Consider the following 26693-nt stretch of genomic DNA (forward strand, 5'->3'; position numbering starts at 1 on the left):
GTAACATTGTGGAGAGCCTGGTCATAATCTTAATGTGGTAGCACAGCGGTAGAGAACTAAAACTTGCAATCGCACGTCGCAGATTTGATTCCCGTATTACAATCTCATATAATTTACACTTTGTCTATTAATTATATTAAAAATCCACTGCTTTCAAAAAAGTGTAAACAAGGGCAGCGGCGTCCCCTGCGTACCAAATACTACACTTCAAAGCTTCAAATCTTATCCGTTCTTTTATTTTAATATGTTTCATTATTTATTATATTACAAATAACTAGTTCATCTTTTATCAGAAATGAATTAATTATATAGATATATATAAAGTAAACAATGTATCTGTCTTTTGTATTAAATGTAAACAAAAATTTGCTTCGCGAAGTCAAGAAAGAATATGACAGTGTTGTAATACATTACTAAGGGGCTGAGCGATTGTGCATCGAATAGCGTGTTTATGCTTTGCGTGTATTAAAACTTGCTGACATACTGTATTTCAGACAAGTATCTCGGGTTATCCGAATACTGTATCATCAGTTTTAAATATTGCATCATAATATTTAGTAACGGTATATGTATGTTTATATAAGTATGTGGTAAATTTTCCTTGAACTATATACCTTGCTAATTAAACACCATGCGACTGCGAATTCACTCTCTTCTATTACGTTTTATATTACAAAATCACGATTCACAAATTAAATGTAAATATTCGATGTTTATTTATCATCGTCACATAAAAATCACCTACTTTCTAAACAATAGAACATTATTTAATAATGTCACTAATGCTTACTAATTTGTTTAAGTTGCTATGAATAATTATAAACAGATTTGCTGAAGATTACACTTAATAGTTTATTATTATTCTTACGTCTAGCTCATGTTACTCTTATATACCTAATATATATATTTCTTTGAAAATTATTTGTACAAAAGATTAGAAATAGTCCTCATGGTTTAGGAAATTTAATTTATACGTTGAACAAAACGTAGAGGTGGAAGAAATACGTCATTATAAACATGACATCACAGACTAAAACTTAAATAAATAAGTTGTCAAATTAAAGCAATGGCAGCATTCGATTAGCCTTGATGTATAGAATTTTTTGAGTCCTTGTAACACCCGCATTTTTTTATTTTTTTTATTTGTATCCAAACATCTTAAAGAGATGATACCACTTAAAAATACCACTAGCCTCACAAAACATCCCTTCATCACTGCTATGTGTTAACGAGTATATTTATATCTATGTATAATTGTTTTAAATCTTTCTTTACGTACTAGTTTATGCAAAGATAAACAACCCGTCTTTAAACACGAATCTATGTTTAGTATGTTTGTTAAAGGTGTAAAAGCTCTAAGGCGGTAATTAAAATATATAACTCATTAACTGTCAATTAATATATGTTACACCTTATCCGATAATCAATGGTTTCTGAAATTTTATATAAAGTAATAACAATATGATAAGAAAAATCAATTTCAAAGTTCTGATTACTATATGTTAAATTTAACTATTAGGTACTATATTGTAACTTCTGACAGTATTGTCCTTCCAGACTATATTTCCAGAAGTTATAGGCTTATCACATTCAAATGAGAAAAATAAATATTTTGGGTTACTCACAACAAACAGGGTAATTGGAAATAAATGTAAAAACTTTAAAGCTTTGTAAGCATCCATTTCAAAACCATTTCTTTTACATCTATAATCTATAATCTCGTATAATCAAGCATAATCATTAAATTCATTTCTTATATTCATAAGAATTATAACAATATTTTTTCCAAGTCTGCCACAATACCTTAAATGCTGTCATAAGCAAGCAATGGTGCCTAAGCTATTCTGTGGCATATGTCTTCTTTTTTATAGAAACTTAAAAAAGCATTCATCCGTTTACAGCTTATTGAGTTAGCATAAACATGATTATTATTCGTCTAAGGTTCAAAGGTCGTTCTATTAAAACCAGATGTATCACATCACACATTTTACGCGTGTTTGGCGGTTTTATACAGGACACAGTGGGCGTCGATACCAACATACAGATAATAAAACTTTTATGCCGTCAAAGCGTTGTAAAGGGAGATATTGTGAGACGTTATTTTAAACATTACTAGGATTTTTATGTGAATATAAAACGAATAATGATAACCCTTGTAGATAAAATACGTAACCTATTTTTTTGATAAGAAATTCATTGTAAAATTAGATAAACTTTGTAATGTTTTAGTGTGTTAATTATCTGGGCATTTAAACTATTTATATTAGTATTAGTAAAAGAATCGTTTCGTCGTCGTTTCAGCGCATAGATCCCCAAGGCATGGACTTCCACCAAAAATATCTATTGGGGGATATACCATAATCGCCACGCTTGGCAAAGAGGTTGGCGATCGCAGTGTGATATTATGGTACGCAGTGGACGCTGCTACCCATCCTATGGCATTTTTTCTGAGCAGTAGTTATCCTTTATAATGAATGCAAAAAGTGAGAATTACATTTGAGACCGTATCGTGGGAATTGAACCTGCGACCTATGATCGTAAGTCGTCCAACGCGCTTCCAAAACTTTAGCTTCCGATGCGTAATTTTCGACGAATTTGACAGTTAATAATAACATATTTATTTATTTCTACCTTTTGTTTTCACATTAACTTATAGCACTGGATACTGTATTGTGAATATTCTAGATACACCGTGATTCTAAGGTTATTTTGATATCATTAAAGAAAAAATCAGTCCACTGCAGGGACTCGGTCTTCCCCAAAGACATCTTGAGCAGAGGCAGCTCCCACTAGAAGTAATAATAATAATATATCTCTATTAGATAAGAGTGGAAGTTCTGGCTAATTAGACTACTGTATCGTTCTTAAAACTTTAAACCGAAAATTTTAATAATTACGTAACGTATATAACATTATTATAGATGATCTTTTCAATCATCAGCGGATTGGCAAGATGGCAGTAAGCAGGCCACATAGCGCGAGTTGTAACCACGGATCGACACAACCACAGGATGGAAGGATGACCTAATTAAAGTCCTCGGAAAAGGCTAGGTACAGGCCCCACTGTACCGGCCTATTAGAAATCTATGGCAGAGGTTTATATCCTTCTCTGGACATCCTACGTCTAAAATGATGAAACGATTCAACCATCAAATCATTAAAAAATAATTTAAACTTACATCAAATTTTAATCATCAAAAAAGTTTATATAAAATATTAATTTACGATTTTTAATTTATACATACGTATATTATCGGTCTATTTAAGCAAGCGGTTGAATACTTAAGATGACGCTGTAATGAGATCATTATCCCCACGCATGTTTACTGGCTCCACCAATCAAATCTTCACAAGCCACAACGTCTAAACAGTTACATACTGTTGGATAGAACTATGTGACAATAAAGGAAACGTGTTTTTAAACAACTCTTATTAGAATTAATACAGTTCAATGATATTTTGCATTTAAGCGGTAATTAGAAATGCTGTTTTCTATAAATTTTAATAGTAATAAGCTAACTTATAAATGTATAAGAACTCTATGCAATTGAGCAATTGTGTGACTCATAGTAATTTAAATATTGCGAAAACAATAGCCAAATGCAACATATGATCTATTTTTGCTTTTAATGTCTACAAAAAATCAGATGGATAGCCTCTTTGATATGAGATCGTAGGTATAAATGTAGTGCAAGAACTAATAAATTACATAACAGACTTTATTTTAATGGTACAAAAAACTCTGTACCGCCCCATGGAAAATACGGCGGGGAGAGAGCCAAGGAGAGAAGAGAGCGTTGATAGCGGACAGACGGAACAGAGGCAAATATCGGTACAGCCCTCCCTCTCGCCGCGCGCATATTTAAGGCGCGGTACATAGGTTTCGGTAGCTACTAGAAAGACTTTAAAATTCTTTCACTTTTCTATCTTGAATTGATGTCTTATAATATCATAGTATTAAGTACTGAAATCAATAACTATCATTATACAATAAGTATATACCATATGATGTAAAGAACTAGCCGTCGCCCGGCCGTTTCGCGAGATTCTCTGGTAGATGTTATTTCATAAAATCTATTCTCGGTAATTTTCAGCATGATAAAAAGTTTGGCAAATTTTTACACCTCTAAGAGTTGTATTTGAAAAAAATTGCATTTTTAATGAATGCCCTTTAATCCCCACTACCAAAAAATTTTGTTAAATCCTTTCTTAGCTGGTATCTACTCAAGCTAAAGGAATATTTCTATCTAATTTCAAGTGTCTTATGGTTCCTGAGATATCGTGATATGTACTAAACATAGGAGGAAATCTCATACATAATGAATAGATAGATAAAGGAGTTATAAAGTGTGAAACTTAACTTGTATATCATCGCACTCATAAGCCCAGTTAAGACCTTAGTACTATAAACTGAAAATACATAATTTATAAATAGGACGTATCGAACATTGAAAACAAAATTATATTAACAGATCTTGATATTGAATCCATAAAATATGCAAATAAAAACTGACACTGAACAATATATTTACAGACCTTGCCAACGGAAACTCACATTTTTATATTACAACTAGGAAACAATGAAAAACATGAGACGCGATGCTACTACTGATTAAATAAATCTACTACGATAATTTTTTATATAGATAAAAATGGGGCTGCATTTTTATCATTGTAAGAAATGAATGTATACGTATATTTAGGTCAAGTACTCACGATTTCTTTTCAAAATCAAATTAGTAATAAGGATATCCGTATGCAAAAGAAAGTAACCAACCTACCCCAGCGTATTTGTAAGTTTCAAGTGGCAGTAGGCAAGCAATAGCGCGCAGAACAGATTGCCACTGGGGCCTTAAGGTTCTATATTAAATACCACGAATGATCCCAGCGTAAGATGTTCACTCGCAAGGTGGACCAACGTCTTTAAGGTTAAGATCATCGGAAGATGCTAGCCATTTTCCGGACCTCATTGGAAATTAGTGGGTATTCTGCTGCTGAAATGATAATTATGATGTAATTATACAGCCGCAGTTAAAATATTAATCCATTGCAGTTAAACATGACTAAGAATAATTACAATTTTCAGCCTTCAGAAACATGTTTCATTATATCATATTTACGTGAATTTTATTTGTTTTAGGAATTCCATGTGGCCTATGTATTCGTGCAGATGGGAAATTCGCCGCGTCCTGGTCTCTGGGTTTTAGAAAAATCAACTGATTATGGAAAAACTTTCAAGCCATGGCAATACTTTTCAGATTCACCCCAGTAAGTATAATATGATTAAAATAATTGTTTTTTTAAATCGTAATATGTGGCAATTGGTTTGCAAATTTATTATGTGGCAATATATGGCCGTATGTGGCAATTCAGTTTAGTTGTTCAGCACTATAATCTCTTAGCATTCCAACTATTCTTTACTCGAGTCTCCATTACGTCATTTTATTACACACATTCTTAGTATACTATACGAGTATGATGCATAATATACATAATCATTTGCGATAAGGCCGCACTTTTTATTTAACTTCTTTCTATTTTCTATGTGACGCATAAAAATAATCATCATATAAATCATCCTTCATGCATCGTATCCCTATACTACTGAAGATCATAAGCCTATTTGAAAAGATCATCGCGCATTACGCCATCATCGCCGGTCTTCAGCTTTGAGATAAGTGACTATCCTCTCAAAAACGGCTACCGTCGAAAGACGTGGGAACTCACCGGGAGTAATTTCCCGAGAATACCTTATGAAATGACGAAAGAAGTAGATAAATAAATCTATTTACTTCTACAAAGATGTAATAATTTAATATTAGCCCCTGGAGAAAACTTTTTAAATTCAATTAAAAAACATAATTTCAAATATTATCTACTTTAAGTTTGTACAGAACACTAATACGTTATCAAAAAATTGCGCGTTGATGTGACACATAGAACAGCCATTTTAATAAACCTTAATACTGTATGAATATCATTGAAGCTTAAATTCAGTGTGGCAATGAGCCCATTCTGTAATAGATTCACAAATCAATTTCTTTTATAGGGATTGTGAGAGATTTTTCGGAAAAGAGAGTTTGCAGCCTATAACTAGAGACGACTCCGTTATCTGCAGCACCGAATATTCTAAAATTGTTCCCTTAGAAGGAGGAGAGGTAAGTCAAGTTTAAATATAATTATAAACATTATACTTACTATTGAACTAATCACCAAATACTTTCAATAATTTAATATTTTTAACTTTAAAAGTATGCCTTTGTGCTATAAGGTTTTTTTTATTTGTTAATTACTGTAGAACTGTATTAATACTAATTAATCATTAATACAATATAAATGTTTAAATAACATTACTGACTCTTGTTCGATCAATAACTTTATTATATCTATTTTGAGCTCGCGGAAATAGAGGTCTAATGAAGCTGCACAAAGTCAAAATAGCTAACATGGTTAATTCAAACATCACATATTACTCAATAACTTTTAAGTTAAATGAATAAATTACATCTTTTGTTATAGATACCTATTTCACTTTTAAACTATCGTCCATCGTCGAATAAGTATTTTGATTCTCCGGTTCTTCAAGAATGGACGAGAGCAACGAACGTGCGACTACGTCTATTGAGAACCAAAAATTTGCTGGGCCATCTCATGTCCGTAACAAGACAGGACCCTACCGTTACCAGGAGAGTAAGTGAAGTCATAATATACAGTAATTACTATCATACCATAAACTACAATTTTGTTTGTTTTAGTAAAAAAAAAATTTTTCTTCTTTATCAACTTTTTTATATATTATGTTATGACGTATTTAACGCATTATAGGCATTTTTTACCAGTCAACACAGAGGGGTATAGGGATAACAAGTAAGCAAATATGTAAATGTGATAGAAAAATAAAAAAATACGATATCTACATATTAACAAGAGATTTTCACCGATTTACTGATTCGGCACGATATCACTGGAACCACTAAGCTTATAAACTATAAATTTGGTACAAATATCGTGATCGTTTCAGCCCATAGATGTCCAATGCAAGACAGGCTTCCAAAGATATCTATGAGAGGACCATAATAGCCACGCTTATAGTACACAGAGGACGCTGTTGCCCATCCTCTGGAAACTGTTTTGTAAGCTACAGTAATCCCGTATAATTAATGCACAAAATCTGAACTATATAATGTCCCCGGATTCGAACCTATGGCATACGATAGGAAGTCGCAGTCCTGACCGTTGGGCTTCCACTGCTAATAAATATGTGTCTTTTGCCAAGTAGTGCATTTTACTTAATCCCACTTGCAAGTAGATTTAAGATGAGTTCATTAAAATACATTTTATTAAAAATGTAACTGTTATAAATATAAAGATTAGAATATGTTTTGACATGTTGAAAATTACTTATAAGTAGAATCCACTTCATGAAATTACAGTCATAAAGGCAGTGCCGGACAGCTCGTACTATATGTACCTGATAAATGCTCTACTTATCGGCTAACTTATAATAAACAGATAAATGGAGGATATGAATAAACATTAGTTACTATTACTTATGCCACATATAATACAATTAGAGAAAAATTACGTAATAATAACAGTTTGTTGACTCTATTATGCTGTGGAGACATTCTTCGAAAGTAAAACGCTTTGGATAAGAAAAGAACGAATACAGATTTAGGGCAAGGACAAATTGGTGAACGATTATTTGATTACATGAAGTCAAGGATTTGCAACTATTTTTATAAGAAAGGCGAAGTGTTAGACATAAGCAAGAAATAATTAAGTAGAGAGTAGTATTGTCTCTTTCATAAATGTTAGAGTTATATTAACTTCAATAACGTAAATCGTTTTATTCGCAGTACTTTTACAGTATCAAAGACATCAGCATTGGTGGTCGTTGTATGTGTAACGGTCATGCTGATAACTGCGATCCTGCCGATCCTCAAAGCAATACCAACATCTTAGTCTGTCGCTGCCAACACAACACTTGTGGCCCGCAATGCGCTGCTTGTTGTCCAGGTTTTGAACAAAAGAAGTGGAGAATATCCCAAAATTGGAATCGATTCGCTTGCGAACGTATGTATCCTTCATTCAGAACTCATAAGGTATCTAAGCTTAGAAAAATTAAAATTAAGATCTGAACACAATTATTAATTTAAATAGTATTGTTTTTATTTCAAGAAGCTTTCCATATTTGTGATACAATTGTGATCCATATCATTATCCAAGTTATTATAAGAATTATAATTAAAATAAAATTTGGTCTTGTTAAAACTATATACTAAATAATGTTACATCATTGAATAAATAAATAACAGTCGTGGTAATTTGCCATTCATACACACTCTTAAGTATCGAATGATGATAGAAACCACTTTCGTACACATCACGCGCGACCACAGTTAAAATGTTATTTCAACTGTTCCGTTTTGTTTATGGGACTTATAAAAAGGTTTAAGGTGAACCAGAGAGTAATAGACCCATGTCTATTACTCTCTGGTTCACCTTGGCCATCCATGCCTGGGGCTTTGTTGTGAGATCGAATCAGAAATGAGAAGATCCACAGACGAACCATGGCGCCGCTTCTTGAAGAATTGCTCGTTGAAATGGCAATGTGCGGGACTATCGCTCCTGCAACCGATTGTCGTTCTGGCCAAAAAGCTCGAAAATAGCGACCACGTGCCAGTGACCGCGGCGTGGATAGGTCTCCCAATAGCGCACGGTTGGTCATCCTGGCGATCACTGAGGTAGACCTATGCCTTGCATTGGATGTCGATCGGCTTACAAGATGATGATTGTTCTCATTTGTACACCTTTAACCTTCAAACGGGCGCGCTGTTTACGACAAAATTATTTTAGAGTGCTTGCTTTTGTGCCTGCTTTTACCAGACTTGCAAAGAAAGGTTAATTTGATTTTTTAGTCCAAGAAAAATTTATTTTGAAATGTGTTATTAGTATTTAATTGAGAATTTTGATGACATTACTACTGATCGTTTTAGAAAACAAAAGAACACGCGGTTTATTGAAGCTCTGAATGTTACATTTTTTGTTTTATTTTATATGTAAATGCCGCTCTACAAAGTAAATATAGTAAATAGTAATGATAACAAATAGTCTTTTTTATATGTTATTATACATTTTAAATGTTGTTAGTAATGTTGCTTAATAATTTTTATGCGGTGAGCATTGTTAGAAGTAATCAGGGGTAAAAACCTTTTCTAGATCTTTTCAGATTTACCTCTCCCTTCCGAGACTCGTAGAGTTCATGCCGACAATCTACAACACAAATAATTTTATAGCACTAATTGCAATGATTCCAATTAGGCATGATATTAGCAAGTTACATAATTATAACATTATTTCGAATGATACATAACTATTTTTAAATCATCGATAATCTTTTATAAATCATATCTCTTATTGTTTATATTTGCATAAATTATTACCTAGTTCACCCATTTCTTAGCTGTATTGGTATGTAAAATATCAACTAAAGCAATATTTATTGATAAATTTAAACGTTTGAAAGTTAATGGCGCGCCCGCTGGAAGGTAAATAATATCACATGAAATAAATCAGTACTAACATCAATATACACTTTCAGCCTGCAATTGTCACAACCATACCACCGAATGCGTATACGACCCAGAGATAGATGAGAAACGACTCTCCCTTGACATCAGCGGCAACTACGAAGGCGGTGGTGTTTGTCAAAACTGTCAACATAACACCGAGGGTATCAACTGTAATAAATGCAAACCGACTTACTACAGGCCTTACGGAAAGAGATGGGATGAAATCGATGTATGCCAACGTAAGTATACATAAATGTGGATGTATACAAATGTTTAATTTACAAAATACAGTAACAGATTTAAAAGCTTTAAAGGGTTCAATTTAATTCAATAGTGAGCAAAAATCTATTAAACTTTAACATCTCTTTCGAATTTACTTGTGAAAGGAAATTACTCTGAAAAATGTTACGTTAGTAAATTTTTGAATGCGACGGGCCTAATAACTTCTGGTAGTAGTCTGCAGAAACATAACGCTAATAATAATTAATTATATTATGTAATAATCACAATTGTTACGCATTTTCTTACTATGTGATTATTATGGTATTTATTATATTTGAAATTATTGATTTTGGAAATTGTTTTCCATACATTCTATGACATCTAATGAGCTATACATTCATCCCTTTTAAGCTGTCACATCCACCAATCTGTAGATACAGAATATAACCTCAGTTACAATGCGTCATAAATTTCAAAACGTATAAAACATTTATAGCCTGTAATTGCGATCTACACTACTCGACGGGTAATTGCGAAGAGGAGACGGGTCGGTGTGAATGCAGGCCCGAGTTCAACCCACCCAATTGCGATTCTTGTGCCTACGGTTACTTCGACTACCCTAACTGTAAACCATGTACTTGTAATCTTAATGGAACCGAAGGCGACAACTGTACACCTACAGACGGCTTAGTAAGTATTATTAAAAAAATATTGATTTCTTGGTCTACAACTCTATACGCTCTTACAATAAAGTCACTTGTAATGCTACATAATAATCAGTCGATAAATTTCAATTGTTCATAAAAATAAATTTGTAATACATCTTAATACAGTGTTAATTTTTTTTAGCCACCTGGGTAACAATACGTTACTATTATATGTAATAAAAGACATTTATGAAGGTGACCACCGACTCGGTCACAGATCGAAATGCTTTTTGAAACCTCGTAGTGTTATTTTATTTTGAAAAGGGTCATTAACAAGGAGCTCATTATTATTCTAGGTTCTATGACATTCCAATCTCTACAACCAAAATCACACAAAAACTTCCTATTGTATCATTCCTATTACTTACATCCCGTATTTTTTTATATTTTTCGTTAAAATTTCGATTGGAATAATATTGTATTGTACCAAATTTAAATGAAAATGTGTTGAAAATGCGTGCACATCTGTTATTAACGAATGCGCCAGTTTTAAGATTTGCTTTAATATCAATCAATCATCTATTAAACACACCAGTAAATGATACCAGAAAATTATAGATGATCCAAAATTAAAAATAATACGAGTATATAAATTAAATAAAACTATCAATTTCAAGCCATAAAATTACGAAAATAATATATTTAATTTAATCTCCCTCACAGTGTCCATGCAAGTACAACTATGCAGGAAAGTCATGTGAAATCTGTCAAGATGGTTTCTATTCACCGGAATGTAAAAGTAAGTACTTTTCGCCCTCATATTTACATAGAGTTTACACGCGAACGGACGATTATATATGTACATATAGTTATTATTTTAAAAAAGATCTAAACCTCGTTACAAGTATTTCCCGAGTTAAGTCTAAAATAATATTATTTTAAGCAAAGTTTTGAATTATTATAATAGTTATTTTTAACTAAATAACATACGCAATCTCTTTTTGGTGGTTAAATAAGAAAATATTCTTACGATTTAAAGAAACACATGTAACAGAAGAATACTTTAATACAGACATTCATAAGAGATACTAGTGTATTCTTATATTATGTTTAGTCTAGCTTCAATGATAATAATAAATAGATTTTATCAGTACATTTACTAGCATATCTCATAAGCCAAAATTAATTTTACTTACATGTGTATCCCAAAAACAAATAGATTTAAATGACTTTAAAATCCTTTGTCGAGATAAGCTGCAAAAATAAACTTTTTTTTAAGCAAAGTATAGGTCGTTCACGTATAAGATGGACAGACAATCGTGTTAATTTTACACAACGACCCAAGTTTCTACAGTTAAGGTAATGAAAAGAAAATTGTTATAGATTGCGAGTGCAATTCAGTGGGATCCGTCTCCCACGTATGCGACAAAGAGACTGGAAACTGTACATGCATGAGTAAATACAGCGGAAGGACATGTAATCAATGCGAGGCTGGCTACTACAATTATCCTACATGCAAGCGTAAGTATTATTAAAATGTTAAAACATTTTGGATCACTCTTATTGTTTTAAATAATTTTCTCCTTTTATTTTCGCATCAGTTGAAAACAATGCAAATATAGGCAAATTCAGGGCTAACACATCCTTTATAATGCAAACTGGAGATAATCTTAGCATCGTAAAACTTATTCACCCCACCGCCTTAATAATACGACAGTTCAAAAATGCAAGCCATTAAGTATACGTTCAAAAAAATCGAAAATTTATTCGTTAAACAGTTTTATTTTATTAATACAATTGCTATATACATTACAAACCCATCATATGATCGGATTCAGTCATACTTAAATCAATAATACTGTTTGCTTTCTATTACTTATTTTTAGTCTGACTTACAATGATTAACCTGAAAACGAACAAATTGGTCTGAATTTTTAGTTACGTATTAATTATTACAGTCATACTGACACCTTTGAAAGAACTCGCCTCGTGTAATGTTATCTTAAAATATTTTATAATTTTTTATGCCTTGTCTTAAAGCTATTGACGAGGCTATAAATATAACCAGTAATAAACAAAAACAACAGTTTCATAAAAAATATAATGCATAGGTTACTTTATATATTTTATTAATTATCTAAAAATACTACTTACAGTTGAATTAAAATAAGACAAAGAAGACAAGAGTAATGATGAACAAAGATTAAATATCATATTATCATATGATATTTAATTAAATATATATATATGACATAAATAGTGCTGCTAATAGAGGGTATCAAATTGACACGTAACTCTACTAAATACATTTTATTTGCTTTTCAGACTGTAATTGCGATACCAGTGGAACTGAAGCCAGTATTTGCGACGACGTCAACGGCCAATGTATATGTAAAGTGGGCTTTGGAGGTTCCCGTTGTGATCAATGTATTTCAGGGTAATGTCACATACATAACCTGTATATGTAATTAAAAGTTTCCACCTACATATTGACTTATCACGAGAACTTTGGAATCATAACGGTTAGAGACTAAAAATTTGTTTGTTTAATGGAATCAGGCGTTACCTTGCGGAAGTCCATCCTATGTAAGAAAAGGACCAATATTTAGCCACTTCCGCACATGCAGTGGTAGTCGTGCAACAAAGTGTAGTAGAGATCAGCTAAGAACGCAGACTTTACTAAATTCTACCCCTGAAAGATTTGAGAGCTTTATTACGTTCGCCAAGCGAGCAAAGGACAACTCATTTAATACATTACGGTACAATTGTTAGTATAATTAGTTACACTAAAACGATATGATAATGATATTACAATGGTAGCACAAGTATCAAAAATAGCTCATATTATGCGTAAATAATTAAAGAAGACATTTCAAAACAATACTGGAAGATTAGAGTAGGGCAAACGTTGATGATGTGAAGTATTGTTTTTGATAAAATAATCACATACGCGTAGATACTACATGGAGGTGAGAGGACGGGAGCGGCTCTGTGTGCCATGCAACTGTTCGCCTACTGGCTCCACATCTACAAGCTGCTCTGCTGATGGGAAATGCAACTGTCTTTCCAACTTCGGAGGCAAGCAATGTGATCAATGCTCGCCTGGATACTACAAGTACCCCGAATGTTTACGTAAGTATAACAGAAACTGCTAAAAAATCAGGTGGCATACACGTATCCACAATAGGTCCACAGAATGTTCCAACCGTTACTCTTTCTCTCTTTAGGTGAAAGCCCGTCTCCCAAAATGGAACAAAATTTGTTGACAGCGTTATCAATGTTTTTACAATTTCAGCGTGTAACTGTGATGTGTCTGGTTCAATTGGATCAACCTGCGACGACAATGGCCTTTGTCATTGCAAACCAAACTTCGACGGTGCGAAATGTGACAAGTGCAAGGAGCAATTCTACAACTACCCCGCCTGTGAAGAATGTAATTGTGATCCGAGAGGCGTTATAGCGTCTTTTGCAGGTATTTTTTATTTATTTTTTAATACAAAATCTTTTAATTGTTATCATTCAGTGTGGCTTCTAACATGTGAATTGCGCGTGTCTTTCATTAACAATTTTCTTAATTTCATAGTGTCTTTTATCACTAATAATTATTGTTTAGTAATCAACGTTAAAGCAACTGATCGTGTCAAGATTTGCGGTTATTAAGTACCTTCAAATGTACACGTTAAGGATTCACGCAATTAACAAACTGAAGCCAAGGTTTCCCGCCTTTGATCCTCGCGGCCCGTTACTCCATGAAGCGATCACTTCAGTAACCTTAAAACTTGTAATCTGATGAAACAATATAACAGCCAATGTCGAGAATCCTAAGGGTAAATCCTAAGCCTACAAGCATTAGCACTCCCAAAAATGTCTAGGCTAAACATATTTAACAATCTGTAGTCTCAATGCCGGAAGACTATAAAATATCAGTGATCAAACATACAGTATTATTATATAGTCGATGTTGCGATGATGTGTGTTGTTGATATATATTCTTACTCGATATTATCCGCACGATTAAGACATAAACTTCCAAAAGTGGAAATTAGCTAAGGAATAAAAGTAAATTACAGGAATCCAAAAACAAATGACGTTCTTTATTTAAAATCATATGTGGGTTATGGTCCAGCTCTGTTATGGTCGTTGTAAAACGCTGAATGCAGCCCGTTTGCAACCGGTCATGTTGGAAAACTATCTATGGAATCAATCTCGAAAACTTACGTCCAACAGTGGACATCCGTGGAAAATAGTAGAAATTAATTACAATTTATAACTTTTTACCAGGTTGTGGTTCGGTACCGGCCGGGGAGCTTTGTCAGTGCAAAGATCGTGTGCAAGGACGCATTTGTAATGATTGCAAAGCCCTGTTCTGGAATTTACAGGAGTATAATCCACTTGGATGTGAAGGTAATCCGACGTAATGAGTGTAATTCTTTACGAATGAAATTTTACTTATTTTTATTTTATAAAAAAATTAACAGAAATTGTTTTCATACTAATAAAATATAACAACATAGATGTAGAGTATTGTACATTTATGTACTTTATTTAATGGCAATAAAAGGTTATTTCGTCCATTAAAATAAGAGACGAAATCGTTCCTTTCTTTCTTGATAGGCGTCATATGTTCGACAGCTCGATACAGATGTTTTAATGTGTCTTTTGTATGGGAACACAAAGGATTTTTATTTACAAAAATATGCCTTTTGAAACAAATTCAACAAATAATTTTAATAAAAAAGGATTAAGTAAAAATGTTTTGTTATTTAATACTTAACAAGATGGAATGGATGTTTTTGCTTATAGAATGTAAATGCTACCTGGCGGGTACCCTGGGTGGGCTTGGCGCCTGTGACACTCGCTCTGGACAATGCACGTGTAAGATGAACGTCGGAGGCCCACAATGTGATCAATGCCAAAGCGGTTTTTACAACCTCGAGACTAATAATCTGTTCGGATGTACTGGTTAGTTTTCAATCTTAAGTCAACATCAACAATACAATTTAGAAAAATTGCTACTCTGTTTTGATGCCACAAATTTCAAATTTAAACATTAAAAATAATCTTGCGAGCAACGGCACTATAAAATGACGAGGGCAATCAATTAACAACTAAATTTCATACAATATTGTGGAGAAATTTGATTTTTAAAAAAATACACTTTTTCAATCGCTTTGTACATGTTAGAAAGCCATTGAAAAAGTATTTTGCCATATACCGTGCCGTTGAAATTTCATGTCTATTGTATCCATAAAACAAAGGACTTGGTATAAAAAAATATGATCAAAGAAAATAAATTACACGTTTTTATAATACTATACAATAAAAATATTTCAATCAGTTTTACGTAATAAGGTTTTGTTAACGTTAATAACTTTCGAGTGTTAGGATAAACAATTTATTACTATTGTCGATATAGCCTTATTTCATTGCATATGATATTATTACAATTTTAAAGTAAGTTAAAGAAAGAAATAACACACTTTTGATTATAATAACATTATAAGTTTCCTGACACACACAATGGTTTATTATTAATTGGTTCCAAATTTAAATTATGCATATTTTTAAACTTTTATATTGTAGAATGCGATTGTGATATTGGTGGTTCTATTGACAACAACTGCGACAAGAGTACCGGCCAGTGCAGATGTCATTCGCGAGTGGACGGCCGACGTTGCGATCGACCAATTCGTGCCCACTACTTCCCCACACTCCACCAATTCCAATATGAAGTTGAGGAAGGACTCACGCAATCTGGGCCCGTCCGTTACAGGGACTCGGAAGAAGTATTCCCTGGTTATTCTTGGAAAGGATATGTAGTGTTTTCCGTGCTTCAGGTAAAAAAATATCATCATCTTTTCAGCAGTAAGACGTCCTCTGCCCGACATGGAACTTTCTCATAGATTCCAAATAGGATCTTTTGAATCAGCCTGCATTCAGCGTCTTCCAACGACTTTAATAAGGTTGACTGTCCGAGCTGTGCCTGGAAGTCTTACGGGTCATTGGTCTCCACTCCAAAACCTTAAAGCTATCTGTTCAAAAACGTATGATACCTGTAAAATATGAGTACTTTTTAAAACAAAGTAAAAAGCCCTAATTTTTATATTTCAAGGCATAAATACTCAGATGAATACAAATAATTATTTTGTACATATAAAAAGTGTTTTTAATTACTAAATCTATTTCACAGAACGAAGTAATCAATGTAGTGCATATAAGTAAATCATCTCTTTATCGCATGGTGCTTAAATACGCCAACCCATTACGTGATCCAGTGACAGCTTCTATAATAATAACCCCAGAAAGCGTAGTGGATACACAACAAACGTAAGTAGAATCAATCTATATATCTTCTACATAAAATTCTAACACATATTATATGATATATGTGATATCCTGCTATCTTTTCGAACTGTACCTACAATAGGTATAAAACATGGCCAGAATATACACTGCATTTTGCGGATCAATATATCAAATTATACCCACAAAAGGCAATGTAGAGATAGCGAGGGAAAAACTTGTGTGTGTAGAGTAGAAGGTTTGAGTTTCCTTAGGAAATTACCTGCGCACAAAGTATTTGACTTTTCACTATATTATAAAAATGTATATATAAATTTATATACATATTATAAAAATGTATATACAAATACCAGTAGTAGGATTGTTTTTAAAACATATTTTTCATTAACAGGTTTAACGTTTACCTGAGACCAACAGAGCAACCTCAATTGGTAACTGTGACACTGGAAAAAGGCAATGCGCCTGCACCGTTCGTAATGAACGCTGGAAACTGGACGGTCACCATCAAGACAACAAGAGAAGTCATGATTGTTAGTAAATAAAAATGAAATCTTACTGCTTTGAAAGTCAAAAGTAATACTTACGAAATTCAATGTTAAATTTATTTAAACATTATTTGGTAGAAGAATTTGGAATTTCCATTTCTTTCCTTGCCTTTATATATATATATATATATATACATATATATATATATATATATATATATATATATGTATATATATATATATATATATATATTATTAAAGCGCTACCGAAACCGCTGTGCAGCGCCTTAGATTTGCGCACGGTGAGACGGGGAGAGTATCGGCCACTCCATTCCGTCACTCATTTGTCAACCCTCGCGTCGGCGGCCCTGGTGCCTCATTTCCACGGCCTTCATCACACCACGCTTTCCCGAGTAGTGTTTCTGTAGCATTATAGAAACGTGTTCAATTGCTTTAATAATTTTGATAATTGTGAATGATACAAGTCTAGATATGTTTGATAGGTAAGCATCTCTCTGAAACATCTGAACATCACAAAATAAAATAGTATTAATTGCTTTTGACAGCTCTATTCTCAGACATCCATAACAAGTATTTAATTGAACTTTATAGTGTGATGAAATTGATAAATAATGTTTAATTTTTACCGTTTACGTTTTTTCAGGATTACTTTGTGCTTATACCTGAAGCTTACTACGAAGTAACTGTTTTAACAAAATTGGTAGATAAGCCCTGTAGCATCGGAGAACGATATCTCTGTCGCCATTTTGCTTATCCCAGTCTAGTTGGGTTACCAACAGCTAACGTAACAACTCTTGATACGGCTGTTACGAAATTCGTCGACAATCCTGAGGTAATTCTTTAGAATACTCATAACTTTGAAATTAAATTTCGAAATTATTATTTTAATGAAACCTTACTGTAATTTAGAGAGAAGTCTTAACATTTTCTTTCTCTTTTGCAGCAATTGAAAGAGTATAATGTAGGAGCAACTGATATTCCCTTATTAAGTAACGATCAAAGTGAATTACAGTACAACATGAAAATCGATCCTAACGGCCCGTACATCTTAGTTATAGAATATGTAACACCTGTCGCAAGCAATGGAAATATCACCGGTATCACTGTAGAATCGTCTAATGAAACGTATGGTAATATTCCGAGAGGCATTATCACCATTCGTTTCCAGTCTGGTGATGGACCCGAAACAAGTGCGATCGTGAATCTTAATTCTTGTCCTTACACCACACCATGCAGACAGGTGATAGCAGACGATCTATCCAAAATTTTAGTCGTAAATGTCGTGGCGCCAAATAACGTCATCTATTTGGAGGTACGTAACTTACCTTTTATACTTTTATGCCCACGTAAATTTATTGCTTTTTAATTTTTAATACCTAAAATGATGAGTAATTTTCTTTTATTCACAGAGTGACACAGATACTCTGACAGGAATAAAATCTTTAGTTGCAATTCCTGAAGCCTCATGGCATCTAGACTATATCACACCTCGTCCCTTCTGTTTGAGACGTGACGGTCAGTGCAGTCCAGGAGTATTTACAGCAGCAGTGGATTCCAAAAAAGTAAATTAATTTTATATATTTCTACCTATAAGAGATTTCCACCCATGTGCATACTCATCAAGATATGAATTATTAAGCTTAGAGGCTTTTAATTGAAAGTTTTCTGGGAACATTCCTTTCAAGAATAAGTCGCATAAGAAAGAATTTTGCGAAATTTCACCAGTAAATAGAATCGAAAGGGCATTGAATATAAAAATGCGGGCAGCTATTATTTCGTAAAATAATGACATATCTATAAACATTTACCTAACAGTGAGCCCCTTTTACAAGCTGCGTCTTGCTGAGTACTAAGGCGTCTTAATATTTTGCAGCTAATCATCTGTCATATATATTTTTGGCTTCAGAGTGTCTGAGACCTAAGCGTCTTTGCTTGAATTTCGAACACTCTGATGTTACTTGAATTAGTGAGGTTCTTTAAGGATATCTTTATCACCTCGCCTTTACAAATTTGATTTGTATAGATAAAAATTTAAAAAGTAATTGGTACTCTATTCCTATTTTTTTATTGTAACTACTACCAACTAACTGTTTTGTTTTACATTAGTGTATATCCCTTTTCAATGTTGTCTACATTATTACAATATATATATATATATATATAAAATTGATTCAATTTTTTTAAATAAATTACTAATATTTCTTTATAGGTAGAAATAGAATCAGGTACAGGTGGAAGTCGAGACACTAGGCCATCAATTCTCGATAATTCAACAAACGTTGTTTATCTTAATGCAAATTCGGAGCCAATAAAAATTGAATCAAAAGTACCTACGCCGGGAGATTATCTATTCGTCTTACATTACTTCCAACCAAATAACCCTGGTAAGGTTATTTTTTATTATATCTGTTGATATTAATAGACACGTTCTTGAAAGCTCTGTCTCAAACGCAAATTTGATTGTACCACAGAAAGCAACGTAGAGATAACTGTCACTACGGATGACCAAAAATACGACGCATCGCTACCAATAGAACATTGTCCATCGAATTCCGGTTGCAGAGCACTTATTACTTTGGCTAATGGAAATACACAATTCTCTGTTAATGAAAACTTCACACTTTTATTCAAGGTAATTGCTTTAATTATGTGTAGTATGGATACTAAAATAGTACACAATTTGGTGAATCATCAAATTTGACGTAATATTCAGTGAGTTTCTTCAAACATAGACATGTGAAATATATAGAAACTCTGTAACTCATAAAAATATTCTAAATCTTTGTCATTATTAGCTGTAGGACAACTACAGCTGGGAATATGGTAGATTTAGCCAATTGAAATGGTAGGGAGCGCCTGTCGCCAGCACCTTCCGACCCTCTCGAGGGTACAAGGTCTCCACTTCAGAACCATAGATAAAATAAATCATAAGTCTTAGCGGCCATCAGATTTGCACGCTATGTGACGTGCGAACACTGCCCCTACTAATTGCAAATCCGCTAAGCTATAGCGGTTACTTTTGTTTTGTTACTTATCTCTCTTTACATCTTACACTCCATGTCGTAACACGAGTATGAGTTCAAATAAAAGAAATAAATGGCTAAAAAGAACAAAAAGATTAAGTCAACTAAAATTTGACAATTGCTGAATCAAAACGGTCTAAAATAGTATCGAGTGAAAAAATAATTTCAAACATGTTGTAGAGTTCGAAACATAAAATGTATGTCATAGACATGGATAAGATAAAAACTCAAAACTGACAGCGAATCGGGTGAAAATGAACTTGTACGTTTTGATATAAAAAGTAGACATTTGTAAACTCATCTTTAATTGTCAAAAAGCTACAATTCTCGGATCACTATAATGCTATGTTTATCTCGACATACAAACATGAGGTTGGAACAGCGTTATTTTATGTCTCTTGCCAGTATGATAAGAAAAAAGACATTGATTAATAATAAATATTGAAAATTACATAGGGTGTTATAGAGAGCCTGTGTAAGATACTCTTAGGTCTAAGAACAAATTAAATTTTTACATTAATGATATTTCATCATTTGCGCCGAAAGTAATAGACGCGGCGTGTTAGGTGGAAGTAAGACATAGTCAAGGGCGCAGGAAGTCGCTGAATGCGAGCAGCACAAAACGGGTCATTGTACCGATCTTTATTGGAGACTTGTACCTTGCAGCGACCATCTATCGGCTGACATAAAGATTATGGCGATTTGTGATTGTAGTAACTAATATTTATTTAATTTTAATTAGGGTAATAAAACCAAAGGCGCTTGGCTGGATTACGTTTTGGTCATAGCGAAACCGGACTACATTGATACTGCAGTAAAGGAGGCAAACACTTTAGACTATTCTAGAGAGTTTATTGAAAAATGTGCGATGAACCACTACTACATAAATCCTAACGAAACCGGTAAGTACAGATTTTTCTCATTCCATATACTTCTTATATACTATATATATTGTTTTAAACGGATAATTATTAATTATGTTTTATAGCAACATTAATTAAAATGTTTTTACCATTTCCGATCTATAGGAAAAATATTTAAATAATGACAAAGAAATAAGCTATGCTTATGAAATATCATGAAGCAAATTTGAAAAATTTATAAGCGTAAAAGCGAATCATGATGCAAGATATCACCAAAAAGAATCGGTCTTTGCTAACTCTTCTCAGATCGGGCCGCATATTGAACCATCGTAGTCATATATTTTACGTTGAAGAATGCCATAACAGAGGGCGCGCAATTCGATTCTAGTTTCTATCTAATTATGCTCTCCTGGTACTTTTCTCACCACCTACACAAGTGACTAATATATAAATCAATCCTAAGAGAAAGCAATAAATAATATGAATAAATATTGCGATAAATAAATTATTCAATCAACACCTTTTATGAAAACGTTTTTTTATAAATATAATATCTTATTATTTAACATATTAAATATTGTTTCCTATTCGTTGATAGAGACGTATATACAATACTATAGATATGATAAATAAAAATACAATATAATACAAATGTTATCATATATCTTCATTAGTTTAGAATTGTGCCGTGGATATTAAAGACGACCTCCATAATTTATGTATTGATTCCTTAATATAAAATTTTAACAAACAGAGAATTATAAGAAGAAATTAATGGAAGTATTTGCACGTATATGTCCCCTGTTAGGTGTTTACTTTTATAAACATTATCGTATCTTAATATGATAGTTTCAATAGACATTTATAGCATTCTCGTTTGTTTTAACTTAAAGTCTTGGAAATATGCTGTATAAAACAAGAGGCTTCGTCAATACCTTTTGTTAAACATAATTTGCATAAATAATGACATTTCTGAAATGCCATTTAATATATTAATGAAAGATGAGTTGTATCGGTAACTAATATGAGAGTTTTTGTCCCTTCGAGTACTTGCTTACTTCGTCCATATAGTCTCTTGTTAACGGACGTAAGACATATCTCTTGTCTTAACGTAATCATGTATTGTTTCTGAAGATGTTAATGCTGTTAGCCCTAAGGCTTTTACAGCTTCAGCGGTGCTGAGTTCACGGAGCGGAAGGGTCCGTGAACTAGATAACGTAATCAGAAAGGGAACATTGTGATTATAGTTTGTAAATGAACATTAAATACAAGCTTAAATCTTACTAAATATTGTGTCTAATGTTGGTCAAGCATTACATATGACTACTATAAACTAATACTTGTGTATGAACTCGGTAAATAAGGCGAGAGAACGCAGAGAGGTGCGCACGCAGGTTGTCGTGTTGCGTGCGCATATATTCGCACGAACTTCACTGTTCGGAAATCTAATATCTACGGATTTTGCTCTCAAAAAGATGCGTCTCGTTCCGCCCGCTCTAGAGAGTGGACGGAGCGTTTCGCTCTATACTAAACCATATAAATCTCACTCAAAACTTAAATGGGAAACGTTTTGAGCTCTTCATATATATTCATCATTAAATCATTAATATATTTCAAATTCGTTTCATTTACTTTACATTATTTATCAAAGTTATTTTCAATTTCTCTCATCGATAGGTTTCTGCCGCGATGCTATGTTTTCGATTACCGCGGAATACAACAGCGGTGCGCTAAGCTGTTTGTGCGACTTCATGGGTTCGACGGAGCTAGAATGCAATACCTTCGGTGGACAATGTCCCTGCAAGCCCAACGTGATCGGACGAACCTGCAGCGCTTGCAAAACGGGTTTCTATGGATTCCCTAATTGCAAGCCCTGCAATTGTCCATTAACAGCTATTTGCGATGACAACGGTAAGTAATAGCTTTGCAAAGATTTGTCATTCTCCACACATTTATCTTAGTCAAGGAAGTACCTTTAAAAAATCATAACGCCCAGCGAATTTCGATAATTTATGAAAATAAATATATTTGCAGTCGTGTAGGCACATCGCTCAAAAAATACTTTAAAAATGTTGATGCTATTTTTGTTTCTAAAAAATTTAAAAAATAATTTGAAACTAGAAAAAAATTATCGCTGCGTGTTTGCATAATGGTTCCCTATTTAATTAATTATTTCACAATTATATATGTTTTTATGAAGAATCAAAAAATGTGAATTTCTGGCTGACGGCGCGAATTTTTTAATATAGACTTTAATATAGTAATAAAATAAAAAGTATCTTCAATTTGGAGGCAATGCGATATAAATACATTTTTTACAAAATGCCATTGCCACTGGATTAATTTACTCGTAAAATATGAAATAGATATAAATAGAGCATAAATATTTCAAAAATTGTTTCGTTCATGAAATGTTCGCCTAAAACTTCTCCCTGAATGAACAGGCGGCGTAATGTTCACCTCGCCGAAATTTCTAGAAACAGGCCTCCCATTAAAAAATCGATACCTGTTTTAGGACAATGTATCTGCCCGAAAAACGTTGAAGGCGACAACTGCGATCGGTGTAAGCCGTACACCTTTAATTTCGACGTTCAACGGGGATGCGATGATTGTAATTGTAATCCGTTGGGTGTAATCGGCAACCAGCTACAATGCGAAGCCGACAGTGGTAACTGCGAGTAAGTTTGGTCTTTAAATGAATTTGTAATAGATACGTTTTTGCTTAAACCATTTTGGAGACCATAATATTGATTTTTCATCTCACTGCAATGTGATGCGCAGCTCTCGTCTATTTAAACATTATATATAGTAATAACTCTATGTTGAAGTTACCTTTTTATACCTTTCTTTTAATCGGAATCTATAAAGTTATATCGTTTAGCGAAGATATTACTATTACGTTCACCAGATGATTTACAGTTCGATCTATTTTTAATCATTAAATTTTATGTAGAGGTTTAAAAAAAAACAAATCATTTTTAATACTTTTATTAAAAGATCTAATTAATTTCTAAAAAAAGGTGAAGCTCACAAAACCATCTGTCCCTTTCTTAACTTATAAAAGTTCGATTGAAAGTGGTCTCTCATTTAGGGCCTCGTTGTCACTGACCCTCAACAAGCTATGCTGGGGATTTCTCTACGTGATCGAATCACAAATGAGAAGGTTCATAGAGGAACAAAAGTATATGATATAGTTGAAATGGCAGTAAACGGTCCACATTGCACACATTGCATATTGGCCGTTGCGCTCTTAATTTTCTGGAGTGGAGACACGGACCGGCAAGTGCAGCGCAGGACGTGACCCACAGTGTGGACAGACGGCCGCTTCGGACAGGTTCTTTTGGATGTCAAGTGGCCTATATCTAGCAATATTAGAAATAAGCGCCGAGGTTTAAGGACTTACTTAGCCAGGCCTATTCTCGGTGGATGTTATTGCTGTTACCATAAGGGCTTTTAGAGCTTCATCGGAACTGAGTTCACGGAGTGTAAGTGTTCGTGAACTTAAAAACAAACAAAGCTAGACGAGCACGTACGAGTTGCATGAAGTCGTTCACATGTAGTAAAGCGCTCTACCCGAGTAGAGCTGAGTAGTGTTGATGTTGTATATATGCGCCTTGGGATGGTAGCGTGGACTACAGGCGAGCCAAGTAGGGATCAGGATCAAACCTCGATTCGCCCACGCTGTTCGTGTTTCGATAACGGGCGGCCGCTCCCTAAAAACGAGTTTTGTGGACTCAACCTGGACAAGCATTTCAATGAATTCTTCAGAAGGCACTACTTTAAAGTAATATTTGTTGTTTTAGCTGCAAAGAAAATGTAATTGGACGTACTTGTGATCACTGCGTGCCAGGACATTACGCCTTCCCGGACTGTTTAGAATGCTCTTGCAACCAGTATGGTACTACAGAAGACGTCTGCGATCAAAATACTGCTCAGTGTTACTGTAAAAAACATGTCAGAGGGCAGGTACGTAATAGACTTTATAATTTTTTTTTACATTCTTATCTGCAAACCGTAGTAAAATTATAATTAGATATTATGTGTTACGTGAATTGAGGTTTTAATAGAAAAGAAGACTAATGCTTCACTGTCTAATTCTAATTTACACCTAAACATGATTATTTATTGTATAGCAGAAACTGCTTTTATGTCAATTATATTCCGAAATTAGAATAAACGTGCAGGCCAGATAACTATACTTGCTTTTAGGAGCGAGACTACAAACTACACTGGCTTTTGCGCAGTAGTTAGTAGTTGAGTTTAATACTCATAACTTACAAATGCTCAAGTTTTACTAACTTATCTAAGTGCTTTTTAACAAAAATTCAATAAACATTTAGATTAAAGCACTTAGTTTATTACACATACATCAATCTGTATATTAGATTTCTGTTAACATTTCCTCTTTTAATCAATATAAGCGTTTATAAAAACGAAGTCCCATTTTGCCGTTTCGGAAATCAATGAATTCAAAATGTTCTTTTTATTTAAACATGTTTAAAGACGCGTCTAAAAAGTAGTTTTATATGTATATATATTGGGAATATTAAATTTTATATATAAATCTGATTCGGTTGAAAAATTTTTTTACTTCCAGGCTTGTGATACTTGTAAAGACGAATACTTCAATCTACAACCAGATAATCCAGATGGCTGTACCAAATGTTATTGTTTCGGTAAAACCACAAGATGCGCAAGCTCTTATTTAAGTTGGGCAGAGGTAATACCTATTTAACAAAATATTCTTAAAATTCTTTAATAAACAAATCACGTTGTAATACATCAATGTTTCTCTTAACAGATTCGAACAATGAGCGATTGGTATCTAGTTAACATTGAGGTGAATAGAACACTAAACATATATCCCTATACTATTGCTCCAACCGTTTTAAATGAGACGGTTATTGGTGCCGAACTCATCAGCAGCGATGAAAACAATCCAAAAATAGTTTATTTCGGAGCTCCTGAATATTACCTCGGTAAGTTAAAATATATTTTTACATCACAGTTCTTTACGTTGTTTATCACAGATTATTGACTTATTTTGTTTATTTTATTTTGAATTAAACCCCTTTCTCATAATCACAATCATTTTACATTATTCTCTCTTTATGCCTTATTTAATTTAATCTCCCGACATGCAAGTTTGCCAATTTCTACTTCCGAGTCTTATTTCTTTCTATAACAATCTGGACCACTTTTTTGCTGAACTCTGGGAATAATGGGCGCAGGTTATCGTCGCCCATGAAGGAGGCGACACTCTCTGCCTTTTTCCCCATTGACCTTTGAAATTAAGGCGGATTCCTCCAAACGCAGAAAAGCCGGCGATAAGTTGCACCACGGTCTAGTCTACTTCTGGGTCACAGATACACGAGGGACTCTCCTTAAGTTTAAACATATGCAGGTACTCAGAGAATCCCCTGTGCCTCGTGAAGATCTGGACTAGACACGTTTTCAGCTGAATATGACCTTTACCAGCGTAGCACTTACCTAAGAGACTTACTGAGTAGGGAATCTAACCTTGTCTATACATTCGTAACTCCAACGCACGTGG

At 33.5% G+C, this 26693-nt stretch overlaps 1 protein-coding gene across 1 annotated transcript in view; it reads left to right on the forward strand.

The window, feature by feature from the left end:
• The window catches only part of LanA (laminin subunit alpha), a 50934-nt gene that overhangs the window by 3669 nt on the left and 20572 nt on the right, over positions 1-26693 (forward strand). Inside the window, exons 3-29 of the mRNA XM_068764172.1 lie at positions 5141-5268; positions 6050-6158; positions 6520-6690; positions 7860-8076; positions 9605-9814; positions 10294-10487; positions 11168-11243; positions 11828-11965; positions 12770-12881; positions 13401-13576; positions 13740-13916; positions 14726-14848; positions 15248-15406; positions 16028-16281; positions 16635-16771; positions 17139-17277; positions 17897-18085; positions 18197-18565; positions 18663-18815; positions 19463-19637; positions 19725-19885; positions 21019-21178; positions 22817-23050; positions 23655-23817; positions 24943-25105; positions 25737-25859; positions 25941-26118. Coding sequence (XP_068620273.1) covers positions 5141-5268; positions 6050-6158; positions 6520-6690; positions 7860-8076; positions 9605-9814; positions 10294-10487; positions 11168-11243; positions 11828-11965; positions 12770-12881; positions 13401-13576; positions 13740-13916; positions 14726-14848; positions 15248-15406; positions 16028-16281; positions 16635-16771; positions 17139-17277; positions 17897-18085; positions 18197-18565; positions 18663-18815; positions 19463-19637; positions 19725-19885; positions 21019-21178; positions 22817-23050; positions 23655-23817; positions 24943-25105; positions 25737-25859; positions 25941-26118 — 4588 coding nt within the window. The remainder of the gene's footprint in view (positions 1-5140; positions 5269-6049; positions 6159-6519; positions 6691-7859; positions 8077-9604; positions 9815-10293; positions 10488-11167; positions 11244-11827; positions 11966-12769; positions 12882-13400; positions 13577-13739; positions 13917-14725; positions 14849-15247; positions 15407-16027; positions 16282-16634; positions 16772-17138; positions 17278-17896; positions 18086-18196; positions 18566-18662; positions 18816-19462; positions 19638-19724; positions 19886-21018; positions 21179-22816; positions 23051-23654; positions 23818-24942; positions 25106-25736; positions 25860-25940; positions 26119-26693) is intronic.

This window comes from Battus philenor, unplaced genomic scaffold (genome assembly GCF_028537555.1).
Source record: "Battus philenor isolate CCGP_79_NKW_IND1 unplaced genomic scaffold, ilBatPhil1.0.hap1 SCAF_1, whole genome shotgun sequence".
Classification (NCBI taxonomy): domain Eukaryota; kingdom Metazoa; phylum Arthropoda; class Insecta; order Lepidoptera; family Papilionidae; genus Battus; species Battus philenor.